The sequence below is a fragment of the Mustela erminea genome, chromosome 6 (genome assembly GCF_009829155.1).
Source record: "Mustela erminea isolate mMusErm1 chromosome 6, mMusErm1.Pri, whole genome shotgun sequence".
In the NCBI taxonomy this organism is placed as follows: domain Eukaryota; kingdom Metazoa; phylum Chordata; class Mammalia; order Carnivora; family Mustelidae; genus Mustela; species Mustela erminea.
This window is the reverse complement of record NC_045619.1, coordinates 13,697,986-13,715,052: the sequence shown is the minus strand read 5'-3', so window position 1 is coordinate 13,715,052 and position 17,067 is coordinate 13,697,986. Positions and strand designations below refer to the sequence as shown.

Below are 17,067 nucleotides of genomic sequence, written 5' to 3'. Positions count from 1 at the left end.
AATTACAGAGTATGTCAGAAAGCCAGAATCTCTGGGACGGAGAACACAGCTGGGTCGGGGTGTGCGGAATGGCAAGGGTGGGGAACCGGTTGCAGTCCGAGATGGGGTGGTGCAGGTCGGCATCCCGGAGACGGGCAGGCAGTAGGGGAGGGGGCAATCATGCCGCGATCCGGGCCAAGAGCTTTCTCAGCTAAGGAACAGCCAGCGCGAGGGCCCTAAGGGAGGACAAGAGCACAATAAAGGACACGGAGAGCCCCTCACCAGGCCAGAGAGGCAGGCGGGGAGGGAGAGCTACAGGCCACAGAAAGTCTCGTAGATCCCTGAAGGTTGAGGGGAGCGAAAGAATGCCACTGTTCTCTCCTCCAAAGCTGTCCATGTCCTAATCCCGGAAACCTGGTGATAAGGAACCTCCCTTGGCAAGTAGGACTCTACAGGTGTGATGGAGGGTGCTGAGATGGCAAGATGATCCCGAGTTATTTGAGGGATCCTAAGGGTCTCGATAGGAGAGAGGCAGGAGGGTCCGAGTCAGGAAGGAGAAGGGACAATGGAAGCAGAGGTGGGGGTGATGTGGCCACGAGTCAAAGACGTGGATGAGCCAGAGGGCAAGAAACATTCTCCTGTAGAGCCTCCAGAAAGAACGCAGCCTGTGGGCCCCATGATTTCAGCCCTGTGAAACCAGTTTCCGATCCTGACCTCCAGAGCTGTGAGATAAAATGTTTCTGCTGTTTTCAACAGCCACATTTGTGGTAATTTGTTACAGCAGCCATAGGAGACCAATACAGAGGTCTTGGGATTTTACTCAGTGAGATGGGGAGTCACTGGGGATCCTGAGCTAGAGAGAGGAGCTGCTTTCTGTATTAAAGAATGCCTCTGGCTGCCGTGTTGGGAACAGGCTGCTGTGTTGCATGGGTAGAAGCAAAGAGATCAGTTGGGGGCTCCGAGGCTGCTATGGCTGAGCTAGCGTGGACCTTGATGGTCACAATGAAGGTGAAAAGAACTGGCCTGGTTCTAGAGCCAGCAGGATTTCCTTACCCTCTGGGCGTGGGGTGTGAGAGTGGACAGGAAATGACGCAAGGCTCTTGGCTTGCGTCAGGGGAAGACTGAAGTGGCCATCAAATGAGATGCCGGCATGAGCTTTTTGGGTAAGATGAGACTTAGGTTGCCTGAGAACAGTTTGCCTGAGATGCTTGAGAGAACGATGCAGAGACGGGAAGACCATCGGACAGACGAGTTTTGAGGTCAAGAGACAGGGCTGGGTGGGGATATTTTGAAGATCAGTGGCAGGTGCATTTAAAGCCACGAGACTACGACATCATCGAGCGAGAATAGGAGGAGAAGAGAGGCAGCCACCGATGAGAACTACAAGGAGGGACTCATAAAGTCGAAGAACCACCTGGAGACAGGCACACACTTCAGTAAGCCAAGAGGAAAGAAACAGAGGGGCCATCGGCAGATGCCACGGAGAAGTCAAGACGAGAAGTAGAGGCTGACCACTGGATTTTGGCAATGTGGCTTCTTCCTTGATCACAGACATGTGGAACAGGACCTGAAGCAGCAGCTGAGACCAGCTAGCGGGTAGGCATGAGGCTAAGGCCATGTGGAGAGGCATTCCCCTAGTTCTGCAGAAACGAATCAAGTCAGTGTAAGAGCAGGGTCAAATCGTTCATCAGGAGTGGGATCCTGTCACCACACTGGTCCCGCATCCCCCATCGGGAGTGCCACTGGCAGTCAGAGGTGGGGCTGGCTACAGTGGAAGCAGGAACGCCACAGGGGCCAAGGTCACTGACCAAGGAACGGGACCTTCTACTCGGCAAAAGCATACAACCTTGTCCCGAGTTATCTTGGCTGTAAAAAACATTTAGTTTCACCTTATGTGATTAGAGGTTGGACAGAATTGACCCACATGGTGCAGAGGAGATGAAATAAGTCAAACTTCCTAATTCCCAACCTCTCAGCAATAGGCTGGGAGCCCAGAGAGGGGGGCATGTTGCCCTGCTAGACCGCTCTGGGGTCCCACAAACAGTCATGCTTGCCTGAAAACGGGACTTGAGTTACGTGCCAGTTTCCCGCAAAGGCTTAACACACTCCTGCCTCTCTACTATTCAGAATTCCCTGAAATGAACACTTCCTCTCTCATGGGCATGGGCTTGGACACTGGCAACCCAACTTGATGTCACTCCCGGGAAACAAAATAAGAGAAATCATCTCCCTCTGATGTAAATAAAAATGAGAAAGCACAGTCAAGTCTAAAACAGAAAAAAAATGATTTTGCAATGATCTCCTCTTTCAGTCTGTCTATATTTCAGGTGTGGGACGGGGGGTTGGTGGCGGAGGGAGGGCAAACCCGGACAGTCACAGTGACAGGGCAGGCAGGCTGGCCAAGGACAGTGGACGCAAGGCTTCAGTGCCAGGCAGACTTGTGGGGGAAGGGCAGGGGGTGGGATGAACCAGGACCCACACCCATCACCGCGAAGCTCTTCAACTCTGGCCGTGTGGCAGCCACGTGCGATCACGGCATCCTCCATGTGGCCAGACGGTCTGATGGTCCAAGAAGAGCCAACTAAAACCACTTCCACAGATTTGAGCACCGAATCTTTCTCAGGGGAACGCCAATGTCAAGGGAGGCAAAAGAGCAAGAAACAGAGCGTGATCTTTTACACGACAGAGATCCTATCTTCACGGCCGCACTAATTGTGTGATCGTGGGCAAATTGCATAGCTCTCTGGGCTTTTGTTTTCTTATCTTGATAATAAATATTTCTTGGACTTGGTTAAGAGAACTACGATAATATGCTCATTAATGGCTATTTATGAGACCGGACATAGACACGGAGTGCAGAGCTGAATCCAGACAGAACCTGGGTCTGGACCGAGCTCAAAGTGCAGGGAGGGAGGAAGACAGGACGGTCTTCTCTGCTCTCTGGAGCGGAGATCCCCACCGTTTTCTAAGCAGCAGGAGTTCAGGGGTCTGTGGAAGGGGTTCTAAATATTCGGAAAGAAAGCACACAGGATTTAGGGGAACTACATTTCTTAGAAATGCCTGGGACACCATTGGTGGTCGATACATGGTAACAAAGGGTGCTTATGTCTACTCAGTACCAAGCCCCTTAAGCATGTCAGACGCTTTACTTCTTTAATCTTCTTTACTTCGTTCATCATTGCCACGTGTGACAGAAGCTCTAGTATTTCCGGGTTTACTGATAAAGTCATGAGACCCCTGAGAGGTTCAGCAATTTGCCTTTTAACCCAGCTGGCAGGGGCACCCACCATCATCCTACCGTCATCCTTAAGGGAAGAAGGCAATCGCTTTGTTCATCAAGGCTGCACCAGCTTAGAAATAACTGGGAGAGATCATCAATCACGGGCTCTGAGTCAAGTCTGTTAACGCAACTGAAGCAATGAGCCTCTTGGAGTCCACCTTGGGTCAACGCAGCTGATGGAAGAGTGGTTTGGGGCCAGAAAGGAGGGACAGGGCCAGCGGCTACAGATCACACACTTATCTCCACAGCAGGTCCTGCCTCACAGCAGCGAGGTGGTCAGAGGCCAGCACACAGATGGTGTCGGGAGAGGCAGAGACGTGCGCAGTGATCTACTGGCTGTCCTGGGCCTCGTTCATTGGTGATTTGCTTTTTTCAAATGAGTGGAATCTGCCACTGAACCCCTGGACCTGACCAAGGTCAGTAGTGTCCCCTCATTGTCAAATGTGGCACACTGGTCCGTGCTATCCTCCTCACCGCCTCTGTCCTTGGTGCTGAGACCACTCCCTCCACCCTTAGCCGGAGAACTCCATCCCAGAATTCTGGAGAGCGTCTTCCCACGTGCTACGGCTTGGATCAGGGAACTGCTTTCAGATCAGTCCTCGTGGTGCTGGTTACCATCTGGGCACTTCCTGTAGCCTCTATGCTTTTGGCAGGGGTGGGCGGATCCTCGGTCTCTGTCCATGAGAACTTCTGCTCCCATAACAGAATGGGCTGAACTGGTATTTGTAGAGATGCAATGAATGGCCAAGGCCAGGGCTGACAAGGGACACACTGCTGGGCACCACGGGCTGAAGGCCCTGAGGCTGCTGTCACAAAACCAGGAGAGGAGGCCCATCAGCTCTCAGAGCCCCGGACTGGCAGAGCCCAGTCCAAGGTCAGAGAGCACGCTGTTTAATCAAAGCCAAGCTCTAAGAAGTCCAAGTGGTTCTCATAAGTTCCTGGGAACAGAGGTGAGAGTTATATTAAAAGTGGATGGGAGGGGCGCCTGGAGGGCTTGGTCGTTAAGTGTCTGCCTTTGGCTCAGGTCATGATCCCAGGGTCCTGGGATGGAGCCCCATATTGGGCTCCCTGCTCCGCAGAAAGCCTGTTCTTCCTCTCCCACTTCCCCTGCTTGTGCTCCCTCTCTTGATGTCTCTCTTTCTGTCAAATAAATAAATAAAATCTTAAAAAAAAAAAAAAGTGGGTGGGAGGCAGAACAGCAGTTTGTGCTGGAGTGCACCTCTGTTTAAGAAACTCCAGAACAGACTCAATCTTTCTCTTAAGGCTCTGTGTGCAGCCTGCAGCAGGAGCTTGGCTCCTGGTTCCTCTCCTGCCCCCTCTGCTGGCTTTGATGCCATCCCCTGGATATCTGGCCAGGTCGCCTTTGGGACCAGTTCTTTTGGGACTGTTCCACGCATGGTGATGGCGGGACATGGCAGTGGTAGTAGCACGCAGACCGCCTATGTGTACCTGTAGGCTCCACCGGGCTTGAGGTCAGTGGTGAACCGTGTTTGGAGCTGGGTTTCCGGCTCCAGCCCACAGGAGTCACTCAACGAATGCACAGGGAAGGAAGGAGTCAGTGTGGGGTTGGCACCCGGAGACAAAGACGGTATGGTGAAGGTCGTCCTTTGGAAATGACCGAGTTTCCAAAACTGGGTTGAAATTATAGTCTGGCCACTTAATCCACAGGACTTTGGAGAAAACACACCTTCCACATTTCCATCGTCCCACTTGGATAATGGGAACTAAGGGCCTGGGCCCTGAGTGGGTTGCCATGAAAAAGGGACCACATGTCGAGCACCTGGCATGGCCCTGGTGCACAGAAGGCGCTTGTCAAGTCCTCCTCCCCTCCACAGACCGCTGCGCCCATGTATTCTCCTGGCATGTTATCCGAGGGGACATGGGCGGGGCTGGGGTGCCATGGGCGGGGTTGGGGTGACCCCTGCCAGGAGAGAAAGCTGAGGCCCACATCTGAGACCACCCTTTTCTGATTTCAGCTTCCTCCTGGAACGAGGGCGTGGGCAGGGTGCAAACGGAACCCGTGGGTGAGCCAGCTGGTGGTGAGGAGCAGTGGGTGAATGTGGCCACAGATGTAACCCACCCGGGAGGGGCAAGGGAGGCATCCGTGTGCACGTGTGTATGTGTGTGTGTCTCAGGGAGGCTAACAGAGGCCCCTGTCTCTGGCTGTCCCCCACACCCCTTAAACTACCTAGCTGCAACAGCACCAGAGAGAAGCAGGGCTTTCCAGCAGTATGCCTGGGCAGCATCTGAACACCACCTCCGAGGACTCAGCAACCTCCCTGGGGCAGGGGTGGGCAGGAGGCAAAGTTGCTGCACCTGTTACCAGAGCTGATCGCTGGGAGGCAGGTAATGGGGTGTGCTCAGATTCTATATGGTTGCCTAGGAAAGGAGCTCCTGGAGGACAGAGTTCCAGGAGGTGTGTGGGGACAATAGCAAAGACTTGCAAGTGAGGGGCCTAAGGCTGCCCATGGAGAGTGCAAGAATAAATTATACACATAACAGATGAGGTCAGGGATGGGCAGAATCCTCTGGAGAGCCAGGGCAGGGTGCCCGGGCCCCAGTAAGATCTGGGGGTTCCTAAATGGATGGCATTAACATATCCAGAGAGAGAACCTGTCCCTCAGAGAGGGCTACAGAAAAAAGAGAAGCTAAAAATGAGTTTGGGGGCAAAGTTTAAAAACATGAAACAGCTACTATTATGGGGCCATGCTCTGTGCCAGGGACTCTGTACGCCTCACCTCCCCTAACTCAGCATCCGGACTCACCTCTACTTAATGACTCTCAAGGGCTGCGCTTTCTGCAGGAGGACATCCCGCATGCTGGCACTGTGCTAGGTGCTGATGGTGGGTTATGGGAGGGCAGTCGGTCCCCCCAAAGTCAGGAGGACAGCTCTGGGCCAGGCAGCTCGGAATCAGGTCCCACCTGGACACCCCCCGCTTGTGCTTTCAACCAAGTGACAGCTTGGTGTGTGTGGCGGGGTGTAAGGGTTAAACAGGTCATCTCACGCAGATGCCAAGACAGTTCTCCAGTGCATGGAATGAACTTGACAAGTATGACCCACGGTGATGGCCATGGCCGTCACGGCGGTGGAGATGGGCCCATCAGGCAGTGGGATCAATAAATAGGTTAAGTGTAGAATATCTCAAATAAGCCCAGGAGAAGCGAGTTGCCCATGAGGCAAAGCCATGCCTGAGGGCAGGCTACTTCGTCTAAACCACCTTGTCTCTAATAAGAGGTTAAATGACAAGACACATGCAAAGTGCTGGTAAGAGTGCTCGGCACATAGTATGTGCTCAGTAAATGTGAAATATTATCGAGATAGCAGAACTCAAATGATGAATTAGCCCGAGGAAATGCTACCTAGTCAGGGCTCATGGAAGGCAGCCGGTTGGCTGGGCCTGGTGTTCTCTCTACCTGGTCTTGTTCAGATTTAGGGACTCATTCAACAAGTGTTTACAGAGCAGCTGGGTGTGCCAGGGGACATCTGATGGGGGAGGGTGGATGGCCACCACCCTGGAGGGAGCAGAATAAAACTGAAGTCTGTCATTCCTGTACACGGTCAGAATATAGTCTCCATGCAGGGTGGTATGTGTATCCCCCAGGAAGCAAAGGTGACATTTATGAAACAGAGCTGATGTTTTAAGCTTCAGGCATTGAACAAAGATGAAGATTCTGCAGGATGAGTGCAAGAGTTGGGAAGCCTGCTCAGTCTCACGGGTATGCAATGTCCCAGCTGAGAGAAGCTGTCCCTACCCTCCACCTTCAATTCCTCTGCCATTCTGGAACATTCTTCAAAAATGTCAAGATACCTCATGCCTTTACACTTGTTAGTCCTTCAAGCGCTCCACCAACTCTCCGCCTCTTTTCGAGGTCATCCCTGGCCACCCATGAGTCTGTGGCTCTGTATCTCTGCTCTCCATTTCTGTATTGGTAACAAGAACGGCAGCAACACGTACAGTTGAGAGGGGCCCCTAGAATGTAAACCCCATGAGCGCAGGGACCCGCCAGCTTGTCCTGCTCATGGGGAGTCCCAGCAGCGCAATGTCACAGAGATGAATGAGGCACGATTCATGGCAGGGTGCCTTTGCTGTCCAGATGTGATCACATTTCATTTTCTCAGGACCTTAAGAGGGAAGAAGTAACACAACCGCCAGCTCACGAATTTAAAAAAAGTCCCAGGAAGTTAACAAAATGCTGAGTAAGGAGTACTCAGCATTGAAAGGCAGGTCTGAATGACTCCGGTGACGGCCCCGTCCCAAGGCGGCACGCTGCCTGGCACGTAACAGGCGCTCACTACATACGGTTTTCAATCAATGAACGTAAGTCTACAGCTTCTCATTTTGTAGGAAAAAAGGCCTTGATGGTGGTCTGGAGTGACCTGGCTATCCTGAAGCTGGCAGTTTGCATGGGAGGGGGTTAGGGGGGCGGGGAGGCCAGGTGAAGAGGTCCAGTTTTGAGTGTTGTGAGCAGGACAGAGAATTAACTCCAGTTGAGTCCCTCCAATGCCCTTGCAGGAGGCTCTCAGGAGCCCCTTTATTAACTGAGAAGACAGAGGACCGGAGAGACTAAGTGAGTCGCCCCAAGTCACATGCTTGGTAGGCGCACCAGACCCAGGATGCAGGAGCAGCTCTGCCTCGCCCAGCCGAGTCCCACCTGACGTTTCTGGAATCGAGCGACAGCCGCACATCTACAAGCCAGTTCTTTAGAATAAACCGGCGAAGGGGTGGGGGAGAGATTTTACTGGAACTCTGCAGCTGGGTCCACACGAGTATCTGACTTTGTTATTTTCCGATTGATCCGTTTGTTTTTGCTGTAATATTAGCTGGTTGCTGAGCAACCGCCAAGGGAGCGCTGATGCTGAACTGTTCGGGGAAAGCAAGTGCCCCCTGCCCCGGAAGGGCAATATGATTGTTTGTGGGGGTGGGGGTCCAGGGAGAGGGCTGCCCGTCAGCCTGCTCCCATGTCCTGGGGTTTTGAGAGTGATCTGGCCCCTTCCAGAAGCGAGCAGGCTGTCCTGAGGGGCAGCCCACTTGCCCCCTCTGACACGAATATTTAACCTCGCCAGGGTCTTGGCTTGGCCACCTGTGCTAACAGTTACCTCACAGAGAGGTGTGGAACCACAGAGGTCATTTTTACAAAGCAGCTGGCACAAGTTAAGGGCTCAAAAAACTGTAAATACCGGCATTTGTGATATTATGTCCATTTTAACAGAATTTGGATATGGCATTTTGTTGGGCATCTTTGCTGGAGAAGTTGGTCTCTAGAGGGGTCTACAGGCCTTGTTGGGGTCCACGACACTCATGGCAAACCATACCCGTAACCTCATCCTAGACTAACAATATACTACTGGTCACGAAGCACATCCAATTTTAGTGTTTGGATCAGAGACATACTCATCCCACTCGCTGGAAGAGAATTTTCCATAAGCCAATGGCAAGCCAATATGGTTATCCTCATATGAAAAGAACAGTGCAAGCTTCTTTGGGGCTTCTGATAGAATCCTAGTCCTTACTTGTTCTCAGAATTCTGGTGCTTAGGAATTATCTAAGTCAGAGGTCACAAACTGTTGGCACAGGATGGGGCTGGGAGGTTCTCTTCAGCCTGAAGAAATATGGGTCTGGGATTGGAGAGTGTTTTGTTTTGTATTGTTTTTAAATTACTTGTTGACTTAAAAATCAAAACACAAAAATCCAAGTATCCAGCTCCTTTCGAAAAATACGGAGACTAGGTTACCTGGATGGCTCCATCAGTTAAGCATCCGACCCTTGGTTTCAGCTCGGGTCATGACCTGAGGCTCATGAGATCCAGGCCTGCTGTGGGCTCCGTGCTCAACAGAGTCTGCTCGTCCTTGTCCCTCTCCCCCGGCATCTCCTCCCTAGCATCCCTAGTCGCACACTCTCCCACCCTCTAAAATATATAAATAAAATCTTAAAAAAAAGAAAGAAAAATATGAAGACCTTAGCCCTGCCACCCACCGCCCACAAAGCTATCATGCCACATTTGGCGTGGAGAGAAGCTAAGAGCCTCAGATGGGAGCGATAGTCTCTCTAGAGACTCCTACTCAGCATTTTTTGTTGCTTTGGGCTAAGGTTCTGACCCCTCCGGGCACCTGCATTTATGACTCCTGATATAAGATCATTTCTTCACTTGATAATGAGGAAACGGGCTGAAAACAGAATTGCTGGAAGTCACACAGTTCACTACGGCACACAGCATGAGCGGGAACAGGAGTCCTGGGTCTCAGCAAGTGTCCTGTCCACTGTAACACTCAAAGTCAAAGCCATGAAAGCCTGCTCTGTCAAGGAAGGACATGGACACAGCAGAGCGGGAGGCGGCCGGCGTGAGAGGCGGGCCAAAGCAGGCCGCATTTCAGGGTGCGGACTTTGCCAAGAAGAGTCAGGTGGCAGCATTTGGGAGAGATTCCCACCTTCCCTTTCAAAGTCCAAACACCTCTGCAGACAGTTGCTGCCTTCAGCTGCCGAGTCTCCCACTGGTCCATCCACCTGCCACCCTTCTGCTTCCGACCTTGCATCAGACCCTCCCTGCCTCTTGCCTGGATCAGCACAACAGTCCCCTCGTTTCTCCCCCTTGCTCTGGCCCTGCTGAGATTCTGCTCCTTCGCAAAGCAACTACAATGATCTTCCCAAAAGGAACATCTGATCTGCCGATTCTCCTGGGGCTCCTCCACGGCTCTGCTGCCTCACGGAGCCGACACTCCTCTATATATTTATCAGGAGTCCTGCGGGACCCATGCCAGCTGACATTTCTGTCCACATCGTCTCTCGCGGCTCTCTCCATCAAGGCCCCGGCCACCCTGCACCTCTGGAATGGACAGCTGCTTCCGCCTGAAACATTGCCACCTCCACCGGCCGACTCCAACTCAGCCTCCGTTTGGATCTATCTTCTTCAGGGCATCCCTTCTTCCCACTCCCAACCCCACCCCCAGACTAAGTGGATCCCACTGGGAGGGGACACCCCCCGCCCCATTGCAGAACCTAAAGAATTTGCATCTTTACTGAACTGTCATTTACTGCTGGTCTGTAAGCACTGGAATTCGTCAGTCCTATCTCTGTGGTTCACAGATACGGCAACAAAGAGTAGCAGATGCCTTATAAAAGTTTACCCACTAGGGGCACCTGGGTGGCTCAGTGAGTTATGTCTCTGCCTTCGGCTCAGTTCATGATCCCAGGGTCCTGGGATCGAGCCCCGAATCAGGCTCTCTGCTCAGTAGGGAGCCTGCTTCCCTCTTTCTCCCTGCCTGCCTCTCTGCCTACTTGTGATCTCTGTCTGTCAAATAAATAAATAAAATCTTAAAAAAAAAAAAAGAAGAAGCCCTCCTATCTATAAAAAAAAAAAGAAAAGAAAGGAAAGTTTACCCACTAGATGAAAGAAAAGACGAATGGATACTAAGGATGGGACAGAAGAAGAATCAGGAAAGTTACAAGGTCTGTTCGTTCTAGATAAGCAAGTCAGGGCAAGTCAGGGCTTCTGGTCTGTTTCCACATGTGTACTTTACAAAGACTGGACAATACAACTTGACACCCCAAGACCAAATAACCACATTAAAAAATAGGCAAAACACACGAATAGACATTTCTCCGAAGAGACATCCAGAGGGCCAACAGACACATGAAACGATGCTCACCATTGGGGAAATGCAAATCAAAACCACAATGAGATGTCATCACACACCTGTCAGAATGGCTAAAATCAACAACACAAGAAGAAACAGGTGTTGGAGAGAATGCGGAAAAAGGGGAAACCTCGTGCCCTGTTAGGTGGGAATGCAAGCTGGTGCAGCCACTCTGGAAAACAGCATGGAGGTTCCTCCGAAAGTTAAAACAGAGCTACCCTACGACCCAGCAATCGCACTACTGGGTATTTACCCCCCAAATACAAAATCACTAGTTCAAAGGGATACAGGTCCCCTGATATTTACAGCCGCATTACTTACAACAACCAAGTGATGGAAGCAGCCCAAGTGTCCATCAAGAGATCAACAGATAAAGAAGTTATGGTGTGTATATACAGTGGAATACTACTCAGCCATAAAAAGAGTGAGATCTTGCCATTTGCAGCGGTGTGGACGGAGCTAGAGGGTACCATGCTAAGCAAAGTCAGTCAGTCAGTGAAAGACAGACCGTATGATTTCATTCATGTGCAATTCAAGAAACCAAACAAATGAGCAAAGTTAAAAACAAACAGAGAGAGAGATTTCAAGAAATCGACTCTGAACTGTAGAGAATGGACTGCTGGTTACCAGAGCGGGGCGGGGGGTGGGGATGGATGAAACAGGTGATGGGGATGAAGGAGGGCCCCTGCCGTGATGAGCGCCGGGTGACACAGGGAAGTGCTGAGTCACTATGTCATACACCTGAACTAATATGACACCGTAGGTTAATGATACAGGAATTATAATGAAAAACTTAAAAAAAAAAAAAAGACTGGACAAGATCTTTTCTTCCCAGGCAAGGTAGGGTCTCTGGACTTCTGTAGGGACTGTGAAGAGCAGTAGTGTTCTGGGAGCAACGTGCAACGTTTCAAACCCCCCGAGGGGAACCGCGCACCCTCCTGTAACAAGGGGCAAAGGCCGACCAAGCCCCCGGTGAGTCTGTGTTAAGAACATGTTAATTACCGGCACCGCTGGTTAGCTCCTCCTCAGTAAGGTCTTGATTAGAGATTAATAGCATCTTTGATCAATAAAACATAGGACTAGAACATAGAAACAATCTGTTCCTGTGTGATGTTTTTTTACAACATTAGACCCAGGAGGTAGAATAATAAAAGAGGGCTTGGACGTGGGGTTCAGACCACAGACTCTTAGGAGAGGGCTGGTTCACCGCCAACTCCTTGGAAGGAAGACCCCTCGGGGGCTCCTACAGAAGAGCCCCTTAGGCGGGGAGGCCTGGGCCTCGGTTTGATCCTCAAGCCTCTCTTTTTCTTGGTGGAGGGTGGCCCCCACCATTTGTTCCTTTGGGAACCCCCTCCCATCCTTGCACGGGGACTCCCAGAGCTTGTGATGCTGCAGGCTGTGGGGGCTTGGGAATCTCCAGGAATCAGGTGCCAAAAGCGCAGTCTGGCCACACGGGGGCACCCTCACCACACACACTGGCATTCCAAGGCCCCGCTACCGCGGGAGCAGGAGCTGGAGGACAGATCGCTGGCCAGAGCCCTGTGACTACACCAGGAGCTGGGGCAGCGCAGGCCATGCTCTTTGGGAAGACACTTCCCATCCTCCCTGACCAAGAAGCATGCTGCCCCAACATCATGGACGAGAGAGGCTGCAAGGGGCTCCTCCTGCTCACAGGGCAGGGACTGGAGTTAGGAAATCCCAAGATAACCCTGGAAAGAGGCCCGGTGCCAAAATGTGGACAGAGAGGCGCGCTGCTTTCCCTTGCTCCGAGGAGCAGGACTGGGAGGGGCTTAAATGGCACCTGTGCTGTAGCTTTGGGACAAAAGGTTTAAACTCTTTGGGAGGAGGATCTTTTTTAAGAGTGAGAGCAACAGAGACAGTAAGAGAAAGACTGAGAGACAGAGACACACAGACACACACACACAAAGGGAGGGCGGGCAAGAGAGCGGGAGAGAAAGAATGTTACTCCTGCCCTGTGGGGACAGTCCGTAACCCCAGAGCAGCCAGGCAAGTACGGAGCTGGGTGCCTGCGGGCCAGGACTCTGCTTCCACTCTTGGAGCAAAGCCGTGGGGACTGGAGTGGGGGGCTCTGCTGCTCCGGGCCTCACTGTTGCCCACAGTAAAAGGGGGAGCCCTGCCTGCCTTCTGGGACTGACGTGTGGCTCCGGCAGGATGATTAATAAGCACAAATCACCTCTCCCAGTACCGGGATCCAGGCGAGCACCACCGGCAACAGAGAGAATTCAGGCCGACAGATGCCAGCAATAAAGGATGGGGGTGGGGGAAGCCTGACCATTTACAGTTCGAGTTACAACTTGTGACTTTAGTTTAGCCACATGGGGACTTCCGGGCTGCATGAATTCAGCAGTCCCTCTCAGCCCAGACTGGTTGTTGTACCATAACAAATGCTACTCCCCACGCAGCCATCCGGCCTTCCACGTGCAGAGTGTCTTGTCCAGCCGCTGGACGCCGGCCCCGCCACGTCAGCAGAGCTGGGACCGGTCACTGGAGAGTCATGGAGGCCACCGGGATGGCGACTCAGCCCACGGCTCTGCAGTCAGACTGGCTGAGCCCGGCCCCTACGTTAGTCCGCGTGTAACTGTGGGCTCACAGCCCCACATACTCCCATCCGGGAAACGAGGACCATCATAGCGCATGACCCAGGGACCGCGGCGGGTGGGAACGAACTCCTGCTAGTCGGGCACTCAGAACCGTGCCTGGCACGCAGAAGGCACTTCAATATAAACGCTGGCCTTCACTGTCACATTGCTTTGTTTTACAGAATAGGCAGTGATCTTTCTAGAATGGTTAGATGCAGGTCATCTGATCCAAAACCGGGAGAGGGACGACATGTTTCCCTAGCAGCTAGAGAGCATTAGACCAGGAGCGGAAGAGACGTGTCTGAGGCCACACGCAGTTTCTAACTTTTCGGTATGCAAAGTGGGGCTCTGGCCTGTTAGTCAGGAAAACAAGGACACCAGATTGCCCAATGGCCCTGCCGAACCCGGCGGGCAGCGCTCTCTCTCTGGGTGGATGCAGACGGGTCCCCTCCCCGCCCTCCCCAACCGGGTCCCCGCTGCCCCATCTTTAAGAGGGAAGACAGGGACAGGAGGATGATCCCGGGGAACGTTCTGGTCCCAGCACTGCCCGAGCCGGCGTCCCCTGGGCCCTCACCTGAGGTACTCATAGAGCCCATACATGGGCAGGAAGTCGATGTCAGACAGGAACATGTAGGGCGTGCCCACGTGCTTCATGGCCACGTTGCGCAGCAGGTTCACGGGGTAGAACTGGCCCTCCTTGTACACGATGTGGTAGGCCACGTTGTGGCGGCTCATGAGCACCTCGGAGCCCTGCGCGTAGCGGAGGAACTGCTGGGCCTCGGCGTCGGACAGGTAGAGGGCCAGGCTGATGGGTCCCTCCCAGTGCTTGCAGATGGCCTCGAGCATCTGGAGCCTGCAGGAGACAGGAAAGCTGAGCCAGCCGTGGGGACCCGGGCCACGCGAGATGCACCCAGCCTCCCAGGGTGGACGCCACTGCCACACACACCTGGTCAGCCCCCTCCAAGTCCAAGTCCCTGCTCCAACATCCATCCATCACTGCGTGCCGGGGGCCAATCCCCAAAGCTCAGTTCCTTTATCTCTGAAATCGGCGTAAGCACTTACCTGGCTGGCTCTTGTTTTATCTGCTTCCAGATGAAGGTGGGGTACCGACAGAGTCGCATCCCACGGGAAGCCTTCTCTCAGACTCCTCTTTGCACCGGGGTGGGGATGATTACATTAACGGATGTGAGGGTCCCCTCCCGGGTCACAACACCTAATGCCTCTCCTCCTCTCTCAGCAAAGACATAAAGCCCCTGCAGGGCTCTGCTAAGGCAGCAACCAGCCACAGAAGATCTAACCCAACCGAGGCCCTAAGTTACAAGAAGCATTAAAACACGAGCGATGGTAACTATGATCATCAGCTCATTAACTGTGCACCAGACCCTTTCCAGGACTCCCCCAACAACCCGGTCCCTCATTTCCCTGGTGGAGAAACTGGGGAGCCAGATGTCCGGTCAGCTTGGATCCTTGGACGGGGACCAGACCTGTACAGATGAGCACAAGGAGCCTTGGAGACAGTGAGAAGAAACACACGCTGGGCGTTTGGCAAGGGAACGGAAAAGCACACGGTCGCTGGGGACAAAAGTGCGCCCGGCGTGATGCTATCTTCATTTGTCACAGCCCTTTCGGCCCCAGGGTCCCGGTCAATTTTGCGAGGCTCTAGGACAGGCATCGTGCCAAGGATTATGGGGGGGAGAAGAAGAAAGCCCAGAGGAAAAAAAAAAAAACCAAAGGTGCTTCCCATGGAGAGGATTCTACAAAAATGCTTCAACAGAAAATCTATGAAGATTTTTTTTTTTTTTCCTCCAAAGGCATTAGAAGTGCCTGACAGATCGGATCTATGGTTAAGAAACAGCAAAAGCCTATTTCAATTTTTCCCCTGCCCAGCAAGAGGTACATAATCAGCGGTCTCCTGGTAGGAATGCCCACTTTATTCGGACAATTACCAGGAAATAGATTCCATGCATTTCCCTGCTTCTAAACAAAAGAAAATGGGCACACCTATCTTCTGTCAATGGCTTTCTCGATGGACTTTCAGAGTTTCCTCTCAGTAATTCTGTGATTTGCTCTTGCCAGGAGTTGCTTCCTCTTTCATGAAGGAGGTTTAAGATGTTCATCAGGGGAAAATGCCCTCCATGTCTCCTACTTTACAACACGTACTAATCAAATTGACCGGAGCCAGTTCTCTAAGAGGCTGTCTGCCTTCTCCACAAGGCGTGCTTTCCCCAGAGTCCACGTACGGCTTCTGCCGCAGGCCCGGGTCTCTGCCGGGCTCAGCGGATCTGGGGTTCTGAGTGGTCCCATCTGCTCCTCACTGTCACGGTCTGTGAAATGGAGGGGACTGTGCGTTCGGAAGGGACAGCTGCTCGTACAAATCCTTTGAGAGCTGGGCAGTGAAAGGTAAGAATGACTTTGAACGCGTGGCTGTAAGAGCTCTCAGGTGGGAGGCATGCGTGTCCGGCGGGAAGAGAGGCCAGTTCCCACGGTGGGGCCCCCGCTGCCTGGGATTCCGAGTCTGTGTCTGAGTTTTCTGAGAGGGAAGCAAGGGTAACAAGCCCTTCCTCCAAGCTCTTCCAAGGGCATCGCGTGAGAACAGAGACACAGATACCGATGATTCTCAGGTGCCTCTGATGTGGCAAATGTCATGACCACGTGGGCTTTCCCAGAAATGGGGCCAGATGTCCCGTGGAACCTTCACAAACCACAAGTAAGGAGGACCCAGCCGCTCCTGCCGGGCTGCCACCAGCCCCAAGCTTTCTGACCTCTCTTTCCTCAAAACCAAGCTTCCCGCCGGGACCTGAACAACGGCGACAGACTGAGGTTTCTCGTAATGAGGACAACATACACAAATGGGAGGGCGACGGCGTGCATCCCTACCACCTCTCTGCTGCTTGGAGGCTGCCGTGCCGGCTGCATTTCCACTGTTACCGGTCAACATTCACGCTGACTCCATGAACTTGAGATTCTCGTCACCAGGTTCCGGGTAAGGAAGCTCGAGGAGGTGAAGGCACTTCTTTCAAGTCACGTAGCTACTCAGCGGGGCAGCTGGACTGACACCACGTCTGGCCGATCCCCATGCCCAGACCCCAGACCGGTATTCCCTATGAACTACAGGGCAGCCTGGGATAAGTGTCCCCAAGGATCTCGTCTCCGCTGCCCGTTTCCCCAGACATGAATGTGTTCTTCCCTTGGGTCAGCTTCTGTGCCTTCCTTCCTCCTCCTCCTCCTCAGTCTCTCTGGGGAACTGGCTCCAAGACCCGCCCTTCTCTTGACCCCTTTCCTGGCTGCGTCTCCCCACACCTGTGCCCTAAGGTCACCCTGTGTGGCTCCTTCCATGGGCAGTCCTGGGCTGAGTCACTCTCTGGTCTCTTACACCGGACAATAATGTATGCAGCACAGCAAGGACGGGGTACAAGGGGCAGGGTTTCAAGAGACAAAGGTTAAGCCTCAAAGGACGGAATTTTCAGTTTGGAAAGAACTGTAGAGGTTTTCTTGGTCGGATGATGCCATTGGGATGATGAAAAAGCTCAGCCTTGGAGCGGGGCACGGCTTGTTGAAGAGCACTGGGTGACTGA

General features: G+C 52.8%; 1 protein-coding gene across 3 annotated transcripts in view; it reads right to left on the bottom strand.

Moving 5' to 3' along the window:
• Positions 1-17,067, bottom strand: part of LARGE1 (LARGE xylosyl- and glucuronyltransferase 1) — a 527,449-nt gene that overhangs the window by 15,823 nt on the left and 494,559 nt on the right. For all 3 annotated transcript variants that reach the window (XM_032346463.1, XM_032346461.1, XM_032346462.1), the window contains exon 12: positions 14,067-14,345. In XM_032346463.1, coding sequence (XP_032202354.1) covers positions 14,067-14,345 — 279 coding nt within the window. The remainder of the gene's footprint in view (positions 1-14,066; positions 14,346-17,067) is intronic.